At 42.4% G+C, this 24,758-nt stretch overlaps 1 protein-coding gene across 1 annotated transcript in view; it reads left to right on the top strand.

Moving 5' to 3' along the window:
* The first annotated feature begins 311 nt into the window (after positions 1 to 311).
* SPTLC1 (serine palmitoyltransferase long chain base subunit 1) overlaps positions 312 to 24,758 on the top strand; it is a 39,449-nt gene continuing 15,002 nt past the window's right edge. Inside the window, exons 1-8 of the mRNA XM_006131877.5 lie at positions 312 to 466; positions 5,666 to 5,773; positions 8,408 to 8,502; positions 11,448 to 11,541; positions 13,385 to 13,457; positions 17,169 to 17,301; positions 21,048 to 21,177; positions 24,528 to 24,617. Coding sequence (XP_006131939.3) covers positions 404 to 466; positions 5,666 to 5,773; positions 8,408 to 8,502; positions 11,448 to 11,541; positions 13,385 to 13,457; positions 17,169 to 17,301; positions 21,048 to 21,177; positions 24,528 to 24,617 — 786 coding nt within the window. The 5' untranslated portion in view covers positions 312 to 403. The remainder of the gene's footprint in view (positions 467 to 5,665; positions 5,774 to 8,407; positions 8,503 to 11,447; positions 11,542 to 13,384; positions 13,458 to 17,168; positions 17,302 to 21,047; positions 21,178 to 24,527; positions 24,618 to 24,758) is intronic.

Raw genomic sequence — 24,758 nt, 5'->3', positions numbered from 1 at the left:
GGCAGAAATTTGCACCGCTAGGACCCTGTGTCACGGCCCGGGTGCCCCCAGTGAAGGCGGGGCCGCTGCTCGCGCAGGTAAGGCAGCAAACGCGGCCAGTTGCCAGCCCTGCCCAGTGCGCAAGAGGCGCTGCGCAGGCCCGTCGGCGAGCACGGAGGAGGCCAGGGGCCGATTTATGCCCGTGGGGCGCGCCGAGCGCAGCGGCGCTAGGACCCGCGCGCGCAGCGGCCAATGGCCCCGCCCCGCCTTCCCCTCCCCAGGTCCTTGCTTAACGACACGCGGGTTTCGGGGGCGTGGCAGGGGAAGGGCGTGGTCACGGCCCAGTGACGTATCAGCGTCTCCCCCGGTTCTGCCTGCGCCGGCTGACGTCAGTGCGCGCCGCGGCCTGGAAGCGGCGCCGGCGATGGCGGCGGCGGGGATGGGGCAGCAGTGGGTGCTGGTGGAGATGGTTCAGGCCTTCTATGAGGTGAGACTCCCGCCCTGGGGAGCGGGCGCTGGTGGCACCGGCGGGGGCGCTGCTTTGGCCGAGAGCGCAGTAGCTCCCCGCCCCCCTGCTTCCTGGGGGGTGGGCAGGTCCTCTTAAGTTGCGCGGGTCTGGCAGCGGGGCACGCTGGGGGAGGGGCATGGAGGGTGGTGGCTGGGGCCCGGCTCAGGAATCTCCTTGGCGCTGGGGCATGGTGGGTTCGTGTAACTGATCTTAGGATCCTAGACCACTAGAACTGGAAGGGATCTGGAGAGTCCAGTCCCCTGCCCTCATGGCAGGACCTGGTGCCATCTAGACCCTCCCTGATAGACCTTTATCTAACCTGCTCTTAAATATCTCCAGAGATGGGGATTCCACAGCCTCCCGAGGCAACTTATTCCAGTGTTTAACCACCCTGACAGTTAAGAAGTTTTTCCTAATGTCCAACCTAAGCCTTCCTTGCTACAGTTTAAGCCCATTGCTTCTTGTCCTATCCTCAGAGGCCAAGGAGAACAATTTTTCTCCCTCCTCCTTGTGACACCCTTTTAGATACCAAAGACCCTATCATGTCCCCTCTCAGTCTTCTCCTTTCCAAACTAAACAAGCCCAGTTCTTTCAGTCTTCCTTCATAGGTCATGCTTTTTAGATCTTCAATCATTCTTGTGCTCCTCTTTGGACCTTCTCCAATTTCTCCACAACTTTCTTGAAATGTGGTGCTCAGAACTGGACACAATACTCCACTTGAGGCCTAATCAGCGCATCTACTCTGATTAGGCTTCAAGTGGAAGAATGAGTACTCGTATTTTGCTCACAACACTCCTGTTAATGCATCCCAGAATTATGATTGGTTTTTTTGCAACAGTCACACTGTTGACTCATATTTAGCTTGTGGTCCACTCTAGCCCTTAGATCCCTTTCTTCAGTACTCCTTCCTAGACAGTCGCTTCCCATTCTGTATGTGTGAGACTGATTGTTCCTTCCTAAGTGGAGCACTTTGCATTTGTCTATATTAAACTTCATCCTATTTACTTCAGACCATTTCTCCAATTTGTCCAGATCATTTTGAGTTATCCTCCAAAGTAGTTGCAACCCTGCAAACTTAATAAGCATGCTCTCTATCCCAATATCTAAATCGTTGATGAAGATATTGACTAGAACCGGTCCAAAACAGACCCCTGCAGAACCCCACTTGTTATGCCCTTCCAGCAGGATTGTGAACTGTTAATAACTACTGTGAGAGTGATTATTCAGCCAGTTATGCACCCATCTTATAGTAGCCCCATCTAAGTTTTATTTGCCCAGTTTATTAATAAGCAGGGCTCAACAAATAATGCAAGCTACTTGCCTGTGGTGAGTAGATTGCAACCTGGAAGAGCCGGGTTTGGGCGATCTGTGCATGCGCAGAAGGATCTGCACATTCACAGATCACCGGACAGCGTGGCTGGCAAGCGGGGCTCGCTGTGGTTCAGCGAGCCCTGTTGATAAGAATATCATGTGAGACTGTATCAAGTGCCTTACTAGAGTCTAGGTATACCATATCCACTGCTTCTCCCTTATCCACAAGACTTCTTATCCTGTCAAAGAAAGCTATCAGATTGGTTTGAAATGATTCGTTTTTTATAAATCCATGCTGGTTGTTCCCTATCACCTTATTATCTTCCAGGTATTTGCAGATAAATTCCTTAGTAACTTACTCCATTATCTTTCCTGGCACAGAAATTTAACTGACTGATCTGTAGTTTCCTAGTCTGTTCTTCTCTTTTTATAGATGGGCACTATATTTGCCCTTTTCCAGCCTTCTGGAATTTCTCCTGACTTCCATGATTTTTCAAAGATAACTAAAAGCTCAGATCTCTATCAGTTCTTTGAGTATTCTAGGATGCATTTTATCAGGCCCTAGTGACTTGCAGACATCTAACTTTTCTAAGTGATTTTTAACTTGTTCTTTTTTTATTATTATTATCTTCTAAACCTACCTCTTCCCCACTAGCATTCACTGTTAGGCATTCCTTCATCATCAGACTTCTTGGTAAAGACGAAACAAAGAAGTAATTAACCTCTTCCATTTCCAAGTTTCTTGTTACTGTTTCTCCCTCCTCACTGAGCAGTGGGACTACCCTGTCCTTGGTCTTCCTCTTGCTTCCAATATATTTATAGAATCTTGTCTTGTTTCTCTTTGTCTGTAGTTAGTTTGAGCTTGTTTTGTATCTTTGCTTTTCTAATCTTTTGCCTGCATACCTGCATTGTTTATATTCATCCTTTGTAATTTGTCCTAGTTTCCACTCTGACTCCTTTTTTATTTTTAGATCATGCAAAATCTCCTGGTTAAGTCAAGGTGACCTTTTGCCGTACTTCCTGTCTTTCCTATGCAGCGGAATAGCTTGTTTTTGGGCCCTTAATAATGTCCCTTTGAAAAACTGGCAACTCTTGTCAGTTGTTTTTCCCTTTAGTCTTGCTTCTCATGGCTCTACCAGCTCTCTGAGCTTACCAAAATCTGCCTTCCTGAAATCCATTGCTTTGCCCACAGGGAATTGGGCAGTGAACCAGTCTAAGGGTGCGATAGCTGGCGATCAGTGCCCTGGCTCACTTCTTGGAGATGTAAGCAGGGCTCAGAGAAGAACAAATTGAATGAGTAGTGGCTTGGAGATACACTAACAGTAGATCAGGAATGCCCTGATCCAAGTACAAGGTGACATTCAGCCAAATTAAAAAGCAAGAAATTTGCAACTAATAAAAGGACTTCTTGTCTTATTAGCAATATGCATGTTTAGTTGGTTAAGTGGTAGAGGCTGCCTCTCCAGCTGGGCTGGTACTGCACCTGCTTGTAGCAGGCCAGGGCACCCCATAAGCAGGGAGCTGTATTGGTGTCCTGGCCATACCAAGCTCTGTCCATGGCTTGTGCAGTTGCCCTGCAGGTAGGGTCTGCTCCTGCTGGGATGCCGTGGTAGTCCCTGCCTATGGGGCACTCTGGCCTTCCAGGTGCAGGGGCTGCCTAGAGGAGAGGGCCATGCTGCAGCTGGGCTAGAGTGGCCCCTCCCACCTTCACCCCCTTTAATCAGTAACAATATTTTTATTATTTTTACATCCCTATTTTTTTATATGACCTGTCATTTGACTGTGGAACTTGCTACCATAGGATACAGAGGCAGCAGCACAGAGTGGAAGGCAGTGACTCAGGAGTGAGGCTGGAATATACTGGCTGCTGGCCCCACCCCTAGGGACTATAGAATAGTCAACTAACCGATAAGAATTCATGAAGTTACTCAACTATTCAATTAACTGATATTTAACATCCCAATCAGATACTGGATGCTGGAGTAGATGTAGGTGGGGTCTGATCTGGAATAGCATTTGCTATATTCCTATATTGACAAACTATGCATAGTTTGTCATGTCAAAGATAAAGCATAGTGACAGTTGTGTCTCGAGGTAAATCTAGTATCCATCTATGGTCAGATTTTACATTCACCTTTAGCACATGGTATAAATTCTCATCAGTATTATTGACCAGTTCTGACTTGGAGATGGCTTGCTGCAAATTGTGACTTATTTCTGCTGTTACATACTATGTTATGTTTTGGTGTACACTATTTCTACCACATTTATTTTTTGAGGCAGAAATCTACTGTTTTAGTAAGTCTCTTGTCTTATTACCTCCACACTTAGTTTACATGTTGGTACTATTATTGAAAGGCAAAGATTTATTTATTCATACTCTGAATATTTTTTTCTCTCAAGATGGATTTGTTGTCGTTTATGCTAATGGCAAAAATGGATACTTTATTTCAGAGTTTTTAAAACAGGCATTTCTGTCTTGTAGATCCTGATGTCTTGGTTGCTGCTTCATAGGAAAAGGTGTTGCTCTGATCTCTTCCATCCCCCACACAATTTAGGGGGTGACCTACTTCCAGTATGGAGTCTTATTTGAGTTACCTAGTAGATCAAACAGTGATGCAGCAGCAACTCTGACATTGATGGCATTTTTTGGTTGGTCTCTCTCTGTTCCTACATCTTGGTCATTTAACATGGTTCTTAAACACCAGGGCTGTGTCTACACTGGGCCACTTATTCCGGAAAAGCAGCCACTTTTCTGGAATAAGCTGCGAGCTGTCTACATTGGCCCCTTGAATTTCCGGAAAAGCAGTGATGATCTACTGTAAGAAATCAGCTGCTTTTCCGGAAAAACTATGCTGCTCCCGCTCGGGCAAAAGTCCTTTTTCCGGAAAACTGTTCCGGAAAAGGGCCAGTGTAGACAGCACAGTACTCTTTTCCGTAAAAAAGCCCCGATCACGAAAATGACGATCGGGGCTTTTTTCCGGAAAAACGTGTCTACATTGGCCACGGACGCTTTTCTGGAAAAAGAGCTTTTTCTGGAAAAGCATCCTGCCAATGTAGACGCTCTTTTTCCGGAAATACTTATAACGGAAAACTGTTCCATTTTAAGCATTTCCAGAAATTCATGCCAGTGTAGACGTAGCCCAGTAGATTACAAGTGGAAAGATACGTTGCCAGTGATGCACACTGTGTAACTCGTTTCACTTGTAAGGGTCTGCTTGCAAAGCTGATCCTTAATTGTCTAGCTTTAAAAAAAATCTCTTCTCCTGATCATAGTGTAACAAGGCCTTATTAGCAATAAAATAATCCAGTGGCTATTTTAAACTAGAATTTGTAGTGTACAAGGCCTGTGGCAGCCTACGGCAGTGCAGGCTGCTGGAGTCCGGCAGGCAGTCTAGCTGTGGCTGCAGCAGCGAGGCTAGCAACCCAACAGGCAGACTGGCAAAGGCTGGCACTAGTCCCCCTCCCCCGAGCTGGCAGAGTCCGGCTGGGGGCTATGGCAGGGAACCTTCTCTGGTTCAGCAAATTCCCTGGGTTCCAGATAAGAGATGTTCAACTTGTACTCTCTAATCCTCTCATACACCTTTCTAGAACTAAAACTGCTTTATATCGCAACTTTAAGGGCAGCTTATTATGTCTTCCACTAACACCAATTCAAGACCATCTTTTTTCAGTTTAATGCCAAGGAGCCATGATCTGCAAAGCAATCAATCTCCTCTCCTTTACTTTTTAAAAAAAAGTATGAAAAGTTAAAGTTGCCTTGCATCAACTAGATTACATTCAGAAACCTAAATAATGGAAATAAAAACCTGCTAATTATAATTGAATCCTGTATGTGCTTTTTTTTTTTTTTTTTTAAACTTCTAGGCTCCGGCTTACCATCTTATTTTGGAAGGAATTCTAATACTGTGGATAATCAGACTTCTTTTCTCTAAAACTTACAAACTTCAAGAACGATCTGACCTCACACCTAAGGTATGTTACTACAAACATTCTTCCCAATATACAGATTTTTTTCTTAAAGCAACAATTTATATAATACTAAATATTGTGACACTCAGAGCATGGTGACCTTCAGAATTTGAAACCCTTGTGATAAGACCATATTTCTACAGATTGTATCTCCCCTAAACTGGGACTCTCTGGTTCGGCAACATCTGTCCGTGGATCCGAAACTGCTGGGCTGGAAGCCCAGTGTCAGTGGGCTGGTGTCCAGCAGCTCTGGCTGGGGGCTGACTGACAGGGGAGCCAGTGGCGGGGATGGGGAGCTATGGCAGGGGACCTCCCCCTAGTCTGACCAATTTCCTTGTTTGAGACTGATCAAGTCCCAAGGGTGCCACTAGACCAGGGAGGTACTCCGTTTTTTGAAGTCACTACAATGTGAAAGAGCTCTATATGTTTTTGTTTGGTTCAGGAAAAATGATTAAATCATAAATAATTTACACCAGTTAGAGGGTAACTTAATTTTTTGGAACATACAAAGCACAAATTTGAAGGCATTAGACTAACTTTTAAATTTTGAGAGGGATGAAATTGGCATCAGGACTTCTTTATGAACAGACTTGGTTTAACAATGGATACTTCAGGTAGGTTCAAAAATCAACAACAAAAGTTAGTGGAGAAATTCATGTTGAATTATGCTACCTTGGAAGTTAATAGCTAAATCCTCAGTCTAGAAATGGTTAACAAATCTGAGAAGACTGACAACTGTTTAAACATAATTTTACCCCACAGATGTATAAACTTTGAAGCTCATTCCTGCAAACAGTTGTACTCCTGCTTAACTCCACTCCAAACAGAAATAGTCCCATTGAGTTCAGGTGGACTAAACACGCATGTGTCAGAATTAAACATCAGTAATTTTTTTTTCTGTTTCTTGGTTGTCCATCCCTACTTTCTAATGCTTGTATCTTTGCCCTATTTAGTGGCAATGTGGTTCAGGGGTTGGAGAACAGAAGGCTAAGTCTGTGGTGTCCTACAACTAACCACTAGCCTCATGTGTCAATTTAGCCGGTTGTGTGTGGCTAGTTTGCTATAGTGGCTACTGCTTTAGAACTGGTGGGATTAAGTGGAACTAAAAACCTGAAGTCTAATGCTAGCTCTGACACTGATTCACTGTGTTTCCTTGGGCAAATGACAACCTCTGTTACTTCATTTGAAAAATGGACAGGAACGCTTGCTTACCTTGCATGTGGTATGAGGATTAGTAGTTATGACATGCTATGCTAGGTGGTGTTACCCAATGTGCAGACTGATAAATTGACTAGTAATTGTAGCTCCTGTTGTCACTTCACTTTTCATTCTAATGCAACAAATATTTATTTAAATAGTGCTGTAGAATGGTTGAGACCAGGAAGTGAGAAATGCCAATAATAAATAAGAGTGGTGTGTGGTGTGGGTGGTTTTTTTTTTTTTTTTTTTTTTTTTTTTTTTTTTTTTTTGGCTAGTTGGTAAGGTAAGTAGAAATTGCCTAAGTCCTTGTCAAAATTTTAACACTGGGTCAACATTTCTTAACTTAAGAAACATACCATGAGATCTGTAATGAAAAATCTGGTCAGGATCTCTCTTTATTATTTAAAAGTTACCTTGAGCTAGGGATCTAAAATCATATTAATTGGTTAACCAATTAATGGTGGGGGGCAGTTAACCAGTTAAACATTCACATCCCTACTATGAGCAGTGCAGAGCCCCGTTGCATAGTATACTAGGGTAGTAGCTCCACATTGACTTGGAAGGGTGCCACATCACAGTACTGGAGACAGGTATAGTTCTAGCCAAAATAACCCTATCTGCTTCTTTAGACTGTGGTACAGGCTGGACACGTCTTATCTGGCACACTCAGGACCTGACCAGTCCCAAACCAGTGAATTTGCCAGACTAGAGAAGGTTCCCTGACACAGCCCCCAGCTGCTGACTCTACTAGCTCGGGGGGCCAGAGAGTGGAGGGGGTGAGGAGGGAGAGGGCTACCTCCAGCCCCTGCTGGGCTGCCTGCTGGGTTGCTGGCCCTGCTGCCCTGGCCAAACTGCCTGTCATGCTACAGCAGCCTGCACCACTGCAGGCTCTGGCTCCATGCTGTCGGGGGCTGGCTCTGGCCCTGGTATGGTTGCCAAATGCTCAGATTTTGGTCCCAGCCCTGCAGCAGTCTGTGGGCTCTGGCCCTGTGCTGCCAGCTTCAGACTTGCTGCTGCAGGTTTGAGCTCCTAATCCATGGTAGTCCACAGACTCTAGCCCCGCTTTCGTAGGCTGCCCAAGGCTCTAGCTGCAACCCTGCACTACCATGGGCTGGTGCCGGCCCAATCCTGTGCTGCTGGGGGCTGCCCCAAACCAGTCTCAGTGCTGCCAGCTGTCGGATGCTCCTGGGAGCTGCTGCTGGCTCCAGCCCTACTGTTGCAGGCTGCTGGGGTCTGCCGCCCACTGGGCCAGCCCGTTGCTTCAGCCCAGTGCCTCCTGGATTTCCCTACTGCCACTAGGCAAACTGGGTTCTCTGATGCCTGATCATGGATGTTGCAGGACAATAAAATTCTGGTTTTGGGAGGTGAGACCTGTATAATGAAAGTCATATTTGAAAGATACTAAATGTTGGGCATTCTGTCTCCTGTTCATCTCAGGAAAAAGAAGAATTGATTGAAGAGTGGCAACCAGAACCTCTTGTTCCTCCTGTATCAAAAGATCATCCAGCTCTCAACTACAATATTGTTTCAGGGTAAATTTAGCACAAGTATTTTGTTCAAATTCAATATAAATCTCTTAAGTCCCCTGTTTTTAAACATACAAAGATTTTAATTTTCTTTGAGCGAGTTGCATGTTAGGAATACAGGACTGTATTTGTCACTGATGCTAAAGCCTTCTATCAAAATTCATTCTCTTTTTTTGACACTAACTTCTGAGGTGATTCAGTCATACAGGTTGGACCTCCTTGGTCCCAGCACCCTCAGGACCCAAATGGTCCCAGATGAAGAATTTTGCTGGATATGGGGAGGTCATATCTGGCCCCCCTGCTACCACCCCCGCTGTCCTGCTGGCGCCTGACCCCCTTGCCTGCCCCCACTGCACTGCTGGTCCCTGACTCTCTTGCCTGCCTGCCAGGCAACTCAGTTCACAGTGCACCAGGCTCTTGCCCCACTGAATAGCCCTGCTGGGACTTGCTGAGGAGCCCTGTTATGGTGCGCTGGGGTCCCAACCCCACTGGGCAGCTCCACTGGGGCATGCTTGGCTTCTCAGCTTTAGGGATCGGTAGCCCACAACTCTGCCAATCTGCAGGGCTCCTAAGCACCAGTACTACACTTCTCTGGTCCTGGAATGACCGTGGTTGTGCTGGACCACTGATGTTGCTGGATCAGAGTGCTGGTTTACTGAGGTTCAACCAGTATAAGAATCTCATTTTCTTTTTAATAATTTATGGTAAAGTATTGGACTTCATTTTGGTATCTTATTTGGTGTTCTTTCCTGTTGGCTTCCCTGTTGGCTTCATTTTTGATTATTAGTTGTCAAGTTTTATAAAGGTATAGGCCTAAGTCTGCAAAAGCAGCTATGATTTTTGGATTTCCAAGTTGAGGGACTTGATTTTTGAGAGGATTGGTACTTGGCACTTTTTTTTAAACTTAGGCTACGTTAAGGTATCTATCTCAAATTGGAATCTCAAAGTGGAGTCATTTGAAATCTTGGCTGTAACATCTTATGAGTTTATCTAGAAGTTGGAAATGGGATTACACCAGTATATATTAGCTAATTTTTAGTACATGCCAGTTAGTGGCACCTTGCTATGATCGAATGCATCGTGTAGACAGAAATTCTCGGAGTAATCATGAATCACGGTATTGCCCATACATGTTGCAACACAGATGCATTTCAAACATAAGTATACTTCTAGATTGTACTTCACACTACTGAAGGAAGTAGTGTTTCACTTGTGTTTTTTATACACCAACAGAAAAGGAAAAAAGTATCTCAACCAGGCATTTATCATGAATGTTAACCACACAAGTAATCTTAATCATTGAAGCCAAGAAATAAGAACGTTATACAGTGAATATTTTCATGTGCTTGCTTGGCAATGTGCCACTGCCCTGTCAACAAGGAAACAGCTCTGATTTTAAAAAAAAGGGGGGGGGGTGCTAAATGTAATTGTGGCTCTGCCAGTCCTCACCCCCACACTGCTGCTTCTGATAGGCAGCAGCACAGGGGGCAAGGACAGAAGCCAATATATGCGTCCCTGCACTTATCGGCTCCTGTGGACCTGCCTATCCCCACCCCCACTGCTTCCTATAGAGGCAGCAAGCAGAGGCAGGGGCCAGTGCTTGGGGGGGGGGGGGGGGGGGATGCCACGAAGCAACCTCTATTTATGGTGTGGGGGAGGTCCAAGCTTCCTGCAGACAGAGGTTGCCCTGTATCCCGTGGAGCTGCCTCTACTGCGGTGGGAAGAGGCTGCTTCGTGGCAGCAGCAGCCCCGTCTATGGGGAGTTTCACTCCCCTTCCCTCGGCTCCCCTCCTCCTTGTGTGTGGGGTGGCAGGTGGGAGCTAGTTTTTCAAACTGACTCCCCATGCAGACCAGCTCCCACCTGCCACCCCACACTGTTGCATCTGATAGTGGCAGTAGTGCAGGGTGGCAGAGGGCTCCCTGGGAGTGGGGCCGGAGCATACATTTTCATCTCAAAACTGTTTTTGTCTTTGCTGCTTGGTGGTGGGGGGGAGGTTGTGTGTTTTGTTTTTTGTTTCAATTTATTTCCAAATTCTGGTTCTTTGGCTGGCTGGCTGGCTGGCTGACTCCTGCAAAAACTGTTTCTGTAACTTCTATGAATGAAGTTCTTAAACACAATGAAATCTAGCATGTCAGATTTCCCAAGTATTCTAAAGCATCTAGTGTTGAATGTCTGTCTGCATAAATTTGGTGCCTTTTTATTTTTATACTTTTTTCCATGTGTTTGCAAAGGTGAACTTGGTTAATGACAGAACTATTTTTTTATTAAACTGTTATCAAAGTGCAAGGAAAACTTTTAAATCCTACTCTTAGCGTTTGTGTACATAGTATTGCTTATTTCAAAGGATCCCAAATGCAGGTTATACAGTGGAGATGTTTTATCCGTTACTTAAATACATCAGTTTTTTAAAACCTGTTCAGAACAGAACTTTGGAGAATACTGCATTTAGTTTAAGGGGCAGGCGATCTTACGCAACGTGTAATTATACAAATTGGAATTTGATTGATGTATATGTGTTTGTTGTGTTTAGGCTATGTTTGCCTTAGAGCTCTTCCAGCAGCATAACTATATTGAGGCAACTGTGCCACTCAAAGATCTCTTGTGTAGCCACTCTGCTGATAGCTGTCTCCCATCAACATAATTAAACCACTCCTAACTAACTGCAGTAGCTGTGTTGATGAGAGACAAGCTCTTCTGCTGGTGTAGTGCTGTGCTTGTTATCACTTATTCAGACAAAACTTGTGCCTCAGTTTTTTTTGTTGCGCCTCTGAGTGACTTTTTTTGCTGTCATAAGTGGTAATGTAGACCTTGACTTTGAAAACATGGCAGAATGGGGGCAAAAAGTCAACATGTTTTACAGAATATCTTACTATATTTTAAAAGTTAGTGTAGTTGTTTATCCATTAAAGTGACAAATATTTAATTTACACTGCTGTTTTTATTTTTTTAGCCCCCCAAGTCATAAAATAATCGTGAATGGCAAAGAATGTATAAATTTTGCATCATTTAACTTTCTTGGACTTCTGGATAACGAAAGAGTGAAAGTAAGTGGGTTATATGATAACTACCTATTTGCACTATAAAAGGGGATTTTTTTACAATTGCTATTGCATTTTACCTTGAGTTTGGGGATGACTTCAAAGTATGTGACCATCTCAAACACTTAGCATAGTACTAGTCTTTTCCCAAGTGCATTCACATCACGTCCTAAGCCTGGTTCTGCTGAAGACTTACTATGTGACCTTGAGCAAGTCACATCACGTCTGGTTACGTTTTTTTTTTATTTGTAAAGAAAGGATCTTTACAAACCTCAGGGAAGACAAGAATCAGAGGGGTAGCTGTGTTAGTCTATAAGGTGCCGCAGGACTTCTCGTTTATGCAGATTCAGACTAGCATTTATTGGAGCATAAGCTTTCGTGGGCAAAGACCCACTTTGTCAGATGCAAGATCTTGCATCTGACAAAGTGGGTCTTTGCCCACGAAAGCTTATGCTCCAATAAATTGGTTAGTCTATAAGGTGCCACAGGACTACTTGTTTATACCTCATGAAAGTTACCAAAATTTAAAACTTAGCCCTTATTTATAGACATGTACGTATTAAGTGATTTTATGCGAGATGTTTCCACGTGAGTGTAGTCTTGTTAGAACATGAAATAAATGTATTGCAGTAATTTCTGTTGTGCCTCTAACTTCCAGTGTAGATTGGCAGTGTGAAATTAAATAGGAAAATCTTAATCAGCACTTAAATGTCAGTATATTCATCATTTTAGTTAGTGTATTATAAGTAAGGATACAATTTGGTCACAGATTCCATAACTTCAGCAGATGACTGACTTCTGAGGCTTCATTCTTGGGTAGTGAGAGTCTGGCTGGATGGCTTACACTTGACCACACCCCAACTTTGTACATTTTTACTATGATTGTTCCATGAATTTTGCTGAATTTTACTGACACACAATTGTAGGTCTAACTTACGTAAATCTTTCCCTTCGCTTCTTTATGTGAAGGAAATAAAGGACAAAGTAAACAATACACTTCTGAGGTTGTTAGAATATAATCATGTTCCATTTAGCTAGACAGTGTTACTGATATGGTTAATATTTCAGTAGGTAAAGGATCATGTACAGTTGCTCAGTTTTTAAAGTAATATTAGTATAGGTTGTACCTCCCTTAATCAGGGCTCTCTGGTGCAGCACATTACAGATGTTCCTGGACCACAGATGTTCCTGGACCACAGACTCCAAGTATAGGGAAATCGGGCTGTGTGGCAGGGGAGGCCGGCAACTCCGCTGGGAACCCTGCATCGGTTGTGGGGGAGGGGAGGAGCAGCAGAGCATTCCAGCTCCTGCAGCTGGACAGTAGCAAGGAGCCAGCAGTGGGATCTGCTAAGCTCTGGCCCCAGCTGCAGAGCTTGGGGGGCCGGCTGTGGGACTCCAGCCCAGTAGTGGAGCTCAGGGATTGTGGCAGTAGCTGTGGAGCTCTGGCCCTTGTGGCAACCACAGGGCTCTAGCCTGGGGGTCCACGGCTGTGCAGTGGAGTTAGGCTGGAGCTCTAGCTGAAGGCAGCAGGACAGCATGGATTGTGTTGAGAGAGACCTCTCCTTGTTCGGAACTGGTCAGGTCCTGACGGTGCCAAATATGGGAGGTCCAGCGTGTACCTTCTTAGGTGTTCTTTCATTCAATGTAGTGTGTGTGCTACAATAAACTAAGCTTAAATGCCTGATTAAAATACTTATTTTATTGGCAACTGATTTCACATTTTAATTGTATTTGATTTTGTGGCTATATAAAATTGGTGGTATTGTTCTGTATAATGTGACTTATACAGAGTGTATAACTATATAGAAACAAGTTAAATATTGTTTCTCATGTAATGTTTTCATTAAAGAATGCAGCCCAGGCATCTCTGAAGAAATATGGAGTTGGTACCTGTGGACCTAGAGGGTTTTATGGCACTTTTGGTAAGTATAACCAAAAAGTATAACTTTTTGCTTTCTGTCGACATGCTTTAAATTATCTTTAAAGATTTTTCATATTTGTTAGGGCAAACATTTCCAAAATACTTACTCTGTACGCTGTCGGTGGTTTCTCAGTCCAGGGAACAAAGTGTACAACAGACTCTTTTTGGTATGGTTGCTAATTATCTGTGACGTTTATCATTGCTTAAACAAAAGGCGCTTCTCACATAGTCTATCTTACCTGGGTCAGTTAGCCAAGTGTTAATGCTGAATTTGACCTATTGACTTCAGGGCATTATACAAAGGTGCATAAATAAATACATTTAAATGATAACATGGGGTGGGGAACCTTTTTTGGGTTGGGAGCCACTGACCCACAAAAAAAGAATTAGGGGCCCCACACACATGAGAAGAGTGGAGGAACATCACGAGGCAGCCCCCAACTGAGAAGACATCCCCTCACACACCAGAGCCTTGGGGGACCGAGACTAGTAGACTTTTGTATGCTCCAGCCCTGTGGGGTATGGCAGAGGGCTGGAGCATCACTGGGGCTCACCAATGCTTTGGGGAAACCCTGAGCCTCCAGGGACGGATCTAGGTATGACCTAGGCCTTAGGTTCCTCACCCCTGTGATAATGGGTTGGGAAAGAGGGAATAGACCCAAACCAGTCAAGACTGAGACCTATTTAAGTAAAACTCTTCTAATACATACCGTCAGTAACAGCAAGGTTATATAGAAGTTACTTGCCAAGTAAATTTAGTATACTCTTTTTAGAAGTGTCTTTGTTTCAAAATGTATAAACAATGCTGTGGAATTTGCCATACTGAGAGGCATGTTTAAAATGGTTGAGGGAGAAATGCAGTTAAAATTCCAACATTAAATGCTAAATAGACCACAAGAGGGCAGTGTGACTTATGTGTATTAAAATTCTAATGAAGAAACTTGTCTTATATGTATAATACTGTGTTCAGAGTGAAATATCCTGTGCAAGAAACCTTAAAACTGTCAATTAGAAGTCTTCCCCTCCACTACCACCAAAAACTATATACAAAACATTTCATATTAACAATCAGCTTAGTTGTGAACTAGCCTGTCTAATATTTCATTACAGAATGATAGCATTTAATCTTCCTCTTCTGTCTCCACTGCGCAGATGCAAAAGGCAGGATTGTTACAAGCTTAAAATTTTGGCTTATCTTTTGAGCTTTCATGGCACTCCCCTGTGAGTGAGTCATGGACTGCATGTTTTTTATCCAGGTTGTTGCAGAGCACTCCCTTGGCACCAACCATACATTTTGACTTCTCCAGAAGGCTATCCAAGTACTTCGTTTAGTTAGGTCAGCCTGATTGAGTGGTCAGGCAATAATTTTGTGCTTGAATTTGATCAATATTTCATATCTGCTAGAAGAAGATTGTTTTATTGCAATCTTTTAATCCTGCAGACTTTGTTCAATGATGTCACAAAATATTTGATGTGCCTTTCCGATCAAGGTAATGGCCAGCTAATAATAGTTACTAGTGAGCACCATACACTGGCAGTCTTGTGCCCTGGGACTTGAGCAAACTTGCTTAAGACTCTTGAAGATAGCTGAGGAAATATCTTGTAAGTGGAATTTATGCAGGTGAGCTCTGAGTCCCCTGTTCTTTGCATTGTTTATGGCTGAGGCCAAGACTAACTCTTAGTTAAGCCTCTGTTTCAGTCTTTCACCTGAGTAACTTCTACAAATGGATTGTGATAAGTTGAGGTCTTTTGTGAATGAGTCCAGTCTGGTGTGTCTAGCCCTCTTTATGAGAATCATAGGCTTCTACCTGCATATTTTGCATATGAGTTGGTCATTGTCTAATCTTCTGGGTTCTTTGGGACTCTGACTATCCTAGTATCTCAAAGAAAGTGGTATTGATCTGTGATATCCCTTCACTATTTAATGCTTGCCTGTGATGTCCCTTGACAACATCACCCAATCTCAGACCTAGGCAAGGTGATTGAGAAGTCAGCAACTGTTCAATTTCTGCTTCATCTGAAGGCTTTCAACTTTCTGGCTGAGTTCAAGCTAAGTTCCTGCCTTTCTTTGGACTTGAGCTTTTCAGGATCGTGAATGGTCTTGCTCTTTTGTGTTGTCATATTCTGTTTATTATATAAAGTTATTTTGTTTGGTGCTACATATACTTGGGATTTGCTACAGATTTCTCATTCATTGCACTAGCCACAGTACCCATGTTAAGCTGACCCTGGTTCTTATGTGTTTGGAGTCTTACAGGATGTTGACAATACTTTTGTAATTTATCATGGTTGCCAAGTATAACGTTTTTAATGACAAACTGATTGTATTCACTGCCTGGTTGCTGGGAACATTTTCTGTGTGTAGAGTCCCTTCACTGAGTGTAATTGTATCTATCACACTTGGGAAACCTACAGAGTAGATAACCTCTTCATTCCCCAGATAGATGCCTGATGGGAGATTTCAGAAACTTTTATTGAAAGGCTTAGGCCATCCACGTACATCTCCCTAGAAAGCTTTCTTTGTCTTTGAGGCTCCCATCAACATGCTATAAAAACACCATAGCTCATGTGTGCCACAACTGTTTTTCTGCATATAAAAGGCAGCACTGGTATTGGAGTAGCAAACAGGGCAATTGTCAAGGGTCCCACACCACAGGAGTTATTTATGCTTCAGCCCTGGGTTGCAGGGCTCATGGCCCTCCACTTAAGCCCCATACACTGGGTTTTTTACACTCTGTCCCAGGGCCCAACAGGTCTAATGCCACTGTGCTTGGTGGGCCCCTGAAACCTGCTCATGTCCCACAAGGGGCCCTCAACTCCTAGTTCAGAACACTGCCCTAACCCATTCATAGCAGGACACTGAAAGCTGTAGCTTTTTCCCATACCTTGCACGCTTCAGCTGATGAGATCCCATGAGGGGGAGTATAGCTTTTTGAATGCTGTATCTCATGTAGCCTCTCCTTGAAGTCTTAATTGCCATATAACAGACCCTGCCCATGCTTCTTTTATTAGTGCTGATTTTTCTGAATCTGGATGGGCAAAAGTTTAGCCAGCCAGGATTTAGTTACTTGCTGGAAATTGCATTGTTTTGTTACTGTTTGCACTGCAATAGTAGCTAGGAACCTCAGTCATGAACCAAGGTCTCATTGCATTAGATGCCATACAAACAAAGTAATCCTTACACCAGGGTGCTTACACTCTAAGTGTAAGGAAATTCTCATTGCTATTCTGAGTACACAAGCACACTGGTTCTTCGAACATGTCACTCTTTACAATATGTCGATCTTGTATGGCCAGGATAGGTGGGAATGGTGTCCCTAGCCTCTCTTTCTCCAGAGCTGGGTGATGGGAGGCATCACATGAGGGTTACCTGTTGTGTTCCCTCCCTCTGGTAAATCTGGTATTGGCTGCTGTCGGCAGACAGGCTACTGGGCTGGATGGACCATTGGTCTGACCCAGTATGGCTGTTCTTATATGGTTTGACAAATATTAGCACTTCAGATGCTCGGATTTAACAGACACCAATCAGTACTCATCAAGAATGGATTCACCAGCTTTAATGTTTAGTGTTCATTTTATTGTGAAACTGTTACTCTTTAGCTATTCCTGTTCCAGTAGGTGGCTGCGTCACATTTGAGTACAGACGGCTAAACCATTCTGCAACAAAAGCAAAACAATTTTAACTGTATGAATTTTAAACTTTTTTCCTCAGACGTACACTTGGAATTGGAAGATCGACTAGCAAAATTCATGAGGACAGAGGAATCTATTATATACTCATACGGATTTGCCACAATTGCCAGTGCTATTCCAGCATATTCAAAGAGAGGGGACATAGTGTTTGTGTAAGTAACCCTTACTTTTCAGAGATCCCAGAATAAAATTTCTATTTGGAGTGTGTGGAAGGAATTTTAATACTGAAGAACTCTTTGATTTTTTGTATATTAGAAAGTCTGGTATTCTCTAGCCAACAAACTGAATTTCCACATAAATTTGTACATTTAATATTCAGCTGTTTCCAGGGAGTGTACAGTGCAGTTTAGGACGACTGCAAAAATGGCTATCTGTGCTGGCTGTGTTAGGGAATTTCCCTGGTTTTAAACTAGAACTTCTGCAGATTCACTTTTTAACTTGAATCATCTACATTGGGCTGTGGTGGGAATGGGAAGCCTTAAACCATGTCTGTGCCCCTAGATAGTCTTGTGCTATACTGGGATGATCTTAAATATGGCGTAGCCAACCGTAGGAGAGCCACTTTTTGTCAGCTGCATGCTACAAAGCCTCCTCAACGCAGAGGACAAGCTTGGACACTTCTAAAGTTGAATGTCTACAAGAAATAGATGTTATCATAAAGTGGTTTAAGCTTGATCAGTAAATTTGAAAGACTGGGTTAAAATGAAAAGGGTATTGGGGATGTTATATGCGGGGGAAGAGGCAGCTCCCAAGGAGCTGGTGTGCACGTGGAGCTGGCTTTCATGCTCGCTCCCCATGCATACCAGGAGCCTGTGTGTAACCGTGAGAGTTAACCAATGAGCCCAGGCTACACAGGTTACACTTTCCTGTCTCTAATACTTAGATATTAATCATAAGCAAGATAGAATGGAGTGTGTTAAGCTTGAGGTTAAGCTTCTTTGAGGTACTGAATCATTCAGTAGATACTTGAGTATTAAATAAAAACAAAATAAAATCCTTTTTTGAATATTTCTGCTGCCTTCTGGTTACCTTTTGATACTTTATATTGCATTAAGTAAGGAGGCAAGTAAGATTTGTATCGTAAACTACATTTCTGGCAAATGTACAAAATTATTTGCAGATCACCACTGTGGATTGATCTTTTATAGAGAAAATACATTTTTCTTCAAGCAGTTGGCAGTCATTATCTTTAAAAAAAAAGTCACAATTCTAACTTTTAAAAAATTTAATTCCACTCTAAAAATATATTGATCACACTTTTAAAAAGTAACTAACTTTTACTTAGGGTTGCCAACTTTCTAATTGCAGAAAACTGAGCACCCTGGCTTTCCCTCACCCCCTCTCTCTCACTTATTTCACCAGTCTGGATCAGGGGGATGCAGTGCAGAAGAGGGTGAGGCTGGAAAATGAGGGATTTTAGGTCAGCAGAAGGCTCTAGGCTGGGATGGGGACTGGGTCCAACGGGTTGGCATTGTTGGAGGAAGTGGGATGTGAGAGGAGTATGGGGGACTGGGTGTGAAGCTTCTAGGATGGGGACAGAAGCCTAGGACCCTGGAAGCTTGTAAGTAGTAACACTTGTTCTTGCTATGGGTAAACATAACTAGTTAAAGGAAATCTTTGGGAGTTGTATTAAATACTGCTGACAACTTATGGTTACACTCAAATGACCTCACACTGTAAATTAAAATGAGTTGATGACAATCTGACTAGCAATTATTGCAATAGTATGGAGAACAGTTGGCAAAATTGGTATCAAATGTCTCTCTCAAAAAACACTTCAAAGTTAATGAAGAGAAAATGGCTTACTAACAGAGTGCTTTCTTTGGGAGTTGGTAAATCTTGCCTCGCTCTTGCAAAATTCTTCTGCAGCCACAAAATACAATAGAGTTCTGCTGGGTGACAAAAGCCTCAGATCCAACCTCCTTTCCTTCAAAAGAAATGCAGCCCACCTTGAGAGAACATACTGTATTTAGGTTAGATTATTTTCTTGGAGAATATGTACCCAGGTGACACACAGCATCAGACTCAAGGTTAAGGGTACATTCCCAAACATGTTTTTCTTGATGGTGTAACAAAACCTGAAGGATGTGTATTAAGGATGTTAAGTATCGTGTAACTGACTAATCAAGTAGTCGATGCATTTTTTTGCGTCGATAGGGCAGCGCTGCCCCGTTGAAATGGCTGCAGCCATTTCAAAGCGGCATGTAGCCTAGGTCTCTTCCCTCTCCCCCCCCTCGCCCCCCCGGCCTCCTGTGTACCTTTATCTGATAGAGGCAGAAATGGGGGGGAGGTGTGACTAGCCTTAACATCCCTAATGTGTATTCACACTTGATATTAAAGCTAATTAAGATTTACTGCACTGAGTGGCACTGCTCGGACATGTGAACAGCCTGTGTAGGACATATGCCCTAAGGGTTCAGGCTTGTAGGGCATGCTACTTGCCTAAGCTGTGCCTCATCATCTATGTTGCTGTTTATATCTGTGCTATCTGGGAATGTAGTGCCTGTGCCTTGCACACAGCTGTATGTATAAATGTATCTTAAGAGTCTCTTCAGTAGAACACAGTATTTATCACTAACTGCCAAAGATGTATTCATGGTATGGTCTTAATTCTTTGTTTGAAAATTGAAATTACTAGTTGTTCAATATGTTGCTAAAGGAGGGATTTGCAACTTTAAAAGGAATTCTTAGTGTATCCAGTTATGTTTTTTTTGTAATTTCCTAACTTAGTGGAAGGAGAATTACATATGCATCTCTGAAGATATGGCTTATCGGGCCTGAAAACAGATGCAGAGATTTTAACATGGTGTCTCAATAGAAATAGTTAGTTTTATTTAGAACTAGCAGAAATACCTGGCATTGCCCGGGGAAAATATAGTAAAAGGTATGATGAATGAACTACGTCAATGACATTAAGATAGTATATTTTATTGGAAATGCTTTTCTCTTGTATATTAAGAAATTAACATAGCTAGTATTTTCTCTATTATCATAGGGTACGTCTAGACTACAGGGTTTTGTCGACAGATACTGTCGACAAAGCTTCTGTCGACAAAGTGTCTAGACTACATTCAGTTCTGTCGACAAAGCAAGTTGCTTTGTCGACAAAACCCTGTAGTCTGGACACAACCCTAGATGCAATAACACCTTCTGTCGACAGAACTCTGTCGACAAAATGTGTTATGCCTCGTAAAATGAGGTTTACCAGCGTCGACAAAACTGCTGAGTTCTGTCGACGTTATGTCGACAGAACTCAGCGGTAGTGTAGACGCAGGTATAGTTTTGTCGACAAAAGTCCACTTTTGTCGACAAAATTCTGTAGTCTAGACACACCCATAGAGAAAGGATCTCGTAGTTGCAGTTTGAGACGCACTTAACAGAAGAATACAGCAAATGCCTATGATCAGGCACTACTAAAAGCTAATTAGTGGCTCAGTTGGGGCTCTGGGGAACCAATTTTGAGATATAACCAATGCAGTTATTTAAAATCAGTAGTATCCGTGCAAAATTTGGTGTTTCTAGCTCTTACCATTTCACAGATCTTTCAGACAAACAAACCAACTTTCAGAAATATTTATGAATAATTCAGCATAATTAGATACTAGTATAACTTCTGTGCTTTGGCTCTTGCTTTAGTTTAGAGGGTCTCTCTAAAGTAATTTCTAAGGAGTATATTTCATGACTAAAATGTAAATGTTTCCACAAAGCAGAGGGTACGACAGAGGGTAACAGGTTTTAGAAACCAATTTTTAAATTGATTACAATTAAGTGTAATAACATAGATTTATTTATGCCTATACAAGTATACGTGACAGTTTAAAAGCAAAGCAGCTCCAATTTGCTTTTAGTTAAAAATGATTAACAAATCAAATGCAAAATGAAAGTGTTCTGTGTTTAGAGATGAAGCTGCCTGCTTTGCTATTCAGAAAGGATTACAGGCATCTCGAAGTAACATTAAGTTATTTAAACATAATGATATGGCTGACCTTGAGCGACTTCTGAGAGAACAAGAGATTGAAGATCAAAAGGTAAAATTTCTTTGTAGTCTTTGCCCTTCTTAACTAGGTTGTATATTTGAATCCAGTACTCATGATTATTTGTTTTATATATAAATGCTTAATTTTGATGTTATAGTTAAAATGGACATGGCTGTTACACCTTACCATGATTGCATTGTTAAGAGTAGGTGATGGGAAGTGGTCACTAAGGGCGTGTGATTTAAACAGTGTTTGTACCTATACAATTATTTTGAAATCTGTGTAATTGCCCTCATCCTACGTTTCAAAGCCCCTGAGTTTGGTGGCCATGCGACTCACAAGCCGTGGTATGTGGCTCTTTCTTTCTCCTCCCGTCCCCCCTAAAGTGCAGCTCACGTAGCCGCTCCTGTGCCACTAGAAACGGCCCCCAGCTCCCTGTGCTCACTGGGGCAGGGCAACAGTCTGGTGCAGCAATTCGAAATGGCGTTGCCAAGATAGTAGCTGCTGACAGGAGCCTGATGTGGCTAAGAGCCTTGTCTTTTAAAGGGGCAGCGGGTTTATTTTATTTTATTTTATTGCTCAACAAAGTAGTCCAAAAAAAAAATCTAGTGTGGCTCTTTGCATTTTTTCTGCCACTTTCAACTCTCTCTTTTTTTTTTAATGGGTTGGCCACCCCTGCTCTAAGTAAATCAGACTGTTTAACAGTCTGAACTTTATCAATAAATAATTGATCCAGAATTTTACAAGAGGTGAGGTGATTTTTCCACATGCTTCCTAATTATACAAATTATTGTTGGAGCCAAATATGATGATGAAATACTTCTATTCCACCAGTAATTTGAGAGGACATTAAACAGTAGCTGCTAAAGCTAGAATCTTTAAATCAGCAGTTGCAATTAACTTACATGCTTTTAAAAAAACTGGTCAAGGGGTGCTTAGGATTATTGGGGTGGCTTTTTTTTAAAATATGTCTTGGAATATAGAGAACTCCCAGAAGCTTAGAAAAAAGTTAATGTTGTGCCAGTATTAAAGGGTAAGCAGGATGATTTTGATTAGCATATAATTACCCATCTCCCAAAGAATTAAAGGTGAATAATATAATTATTTGCAATCAATGTGGGTTTATGGGAAAGTGTCTACCTTTCTTGAGGTTACAAGTTTACTTATTTGAGGAAAATAGTGTTGATGTGATATAATAAAGCTTCTGTAAGGCATTTGACTTGGACTGCATGACATATTGTTTTAAAAAAAAAACTAGAACAATGGGAAATTAACATGGCACAATTGTTTTAAAAATGACTACTAATTCTCAGCATGTAACTATAAAGGGAAATGAATGAGCAGATGTTAGGTCCCACAAGTATCAGTTCTTGGCTCTAGGATATGTAACGATTTTATCAATATTCTGGAAGAAAATATAACAGTTTGCAAATATCTAGATTGAGGGAATAGGAGTAGTAAATACTAAAGGACAGGTGAAGAGGCAACATGGATCACTTGGTAAGCTTGACTCAGGAAAACAATGCGTTTTAATACAACCAAATATTCCCTAGATCTTTGGGGGGGAAGGAGGGGAATGCAGACTGTGTTTACATAATGAGAGGCTGATATACAGAAAGACTTGAGGCCCCTTGTGGATAATCAGCTGAACATTGGAAACTAATATGAATCTGACTGCAAGGGCTAATGTATAAATAGGGGCATTGTGAGTAGTAGTAAAGATGATATTTAGCTTCTGCTTTTTGGCACTGGTATGACCATGGCAAGAATACTGTCCGTGTCTGATGTACACAATTCCAGAATGATGTGAGTAACTTGGAAAGGATCCAGAAAAGGGCCAGGAAAATTATTGAAGAATTGAAAAACATACCTTCTAGGCAAGATTCATGAGGTAAGGGGTAACTTAGTCAGTCTAGTTACTTACATGGGGAATAGAATTTTGATGAGGGCTCTTCAGTCAGCAGGTAAATGTACTCCAATCCAGTCTTGATGTAAGGTGCATATTAATAGTGTGAATACATGTACCATTGGAGCATTCTAAGTATTGTGATTCCTCTGGTACTGGCAATTTACACATCAAGAATGAATGGTGGGTTTTGTTTTGTTTTCTGTGAGAAGTTCAAACAGGAATTAATTCAGGGAAGTCCTAGGGCCTGTGTTAGTCACAGTAGATGATCACATGGGTCCCTTCTGGCCTTATTCTATTACTATCTACTATATATACTGCCTGCTATATATTTGAGAGGGTTTGTCTGTGAACAAGTGAGTCCATCTGTACATTTGTTCAAATACTCATTCTAAAGTTTTTGAGCTAGGACCACGAAACTTAGTATTCAGCTTCCTCTTACATAACTTAAAGCAAGGTAAGGGTTTAGGTGTGGGGGAGGCCTAGAGCTCCCCCAGTGTGTATGGGGATGCATAAAACAGTACAGAAAAGGAATAGGATCACCAGGCAGGTAAAAGGGGCTGGATGGTGGTGTGCCTCCCTCCGCACCCAGGACTGCCCCACCCTAAAGCCTACTGTTCCCCTAGGTGCCCTTTTGGGGGGGGGCTGCAACTCCCCCCTCCATTCATGTGGGAACATTGCTGGCTGTCCTCCTTCATCAGGAACTTAGGGGAAAGTGCATGGTTTGCTACATTCCTCAGTCTGGCTGGGGTGTGCTGGCAGCGGACAAACCTGGACCTGCCTCAGCTGGGAGACATGCACCCCTCTCCTGACTGTGCCCACTGGAACTGCAGCAAATATGGAAAGGCACTTTTCACCTGGCCCCAATTTACTGCAGTCAGAGGGCTGAGTCTCTTTCTCTGGGGAAACCTGCAAATTGAACCCCTCTTCCTTACCCCCTTCCCCGAGCAATGATAAATGAAGAAAAAAAAAGTAGGTAAACCTTCTAGCATAAGAATATATTTGAGGTGGCTACAAAAGGGCACTTGTAATAGGATTCTGTTGAAATGAGACTAAGGCTTTTCAACATAAAGTTACTGCAGTCAAAGTCTTTAAACTACACTGTTTCCACTTACCTCTTTTGTTGCAGAGGAAATATACCCTGAATGCTGCCAACAGCTAAGGGAGCATTTTTATTCTCTGGTAGAGCCCTCTGAGTGTACAGTTCTGAATTCTGTTCCCTTAGCATAAACATGCAGTTTAACTGAATTGATGGTATTCTGTCCCTGATGTTACACAGTAATATGGAATCTTAAATATCATATAAGATACGGCAACTTTAAAAATAATAAAGCTAAATAGCCAATTGTAAGACACTTCATATGGTTATAAGAGCTGCAGTGTATCTCACTAGGAAATAAAAATTATTTGGTTTGAAGAAAAAAAAAACCTAAATAAGTTTGCATTTTTTTGTTGTTGGACAACTTACGTACTGAAACATACTTTCTCTCTGAAGAATCCTCGTAAGGCCTGTGTAACGCGAAGGTTTATTCTGGTGGAAGGATTATATGTGAATACTGGAGATATTTGTCCTCTTCCAGAATTGGTAAGTGGGTTCATTTTGTTTAAGTTGTGTGCATTATGCAGACAAATTACTAATAGCGTATTAATATTGCATGTTTGAGCCTTAAAAGTAAGGGAAGGCAATATTTTGTGTGCAACCTTAAACTTTCACTTATTCATGATT

The sequence above is a fragment of the Pelodiscus sinensis genome, chromosome 6 (genome assembly GCF_052426305.1).
Source record: "Pelodiscus sinensis isolate ZL-2025 chromosome 6, ASM5242630v1, whole genome shotgun sequence".
NCBI lineage: Eukaryota > Metazoa > Chordata > Testudines > Trionychidae > Pelodiscus > Pelodiscus sinensis.
This window is presented reverse-complemented; position numbering and strand designations above follow the sequence as displayed.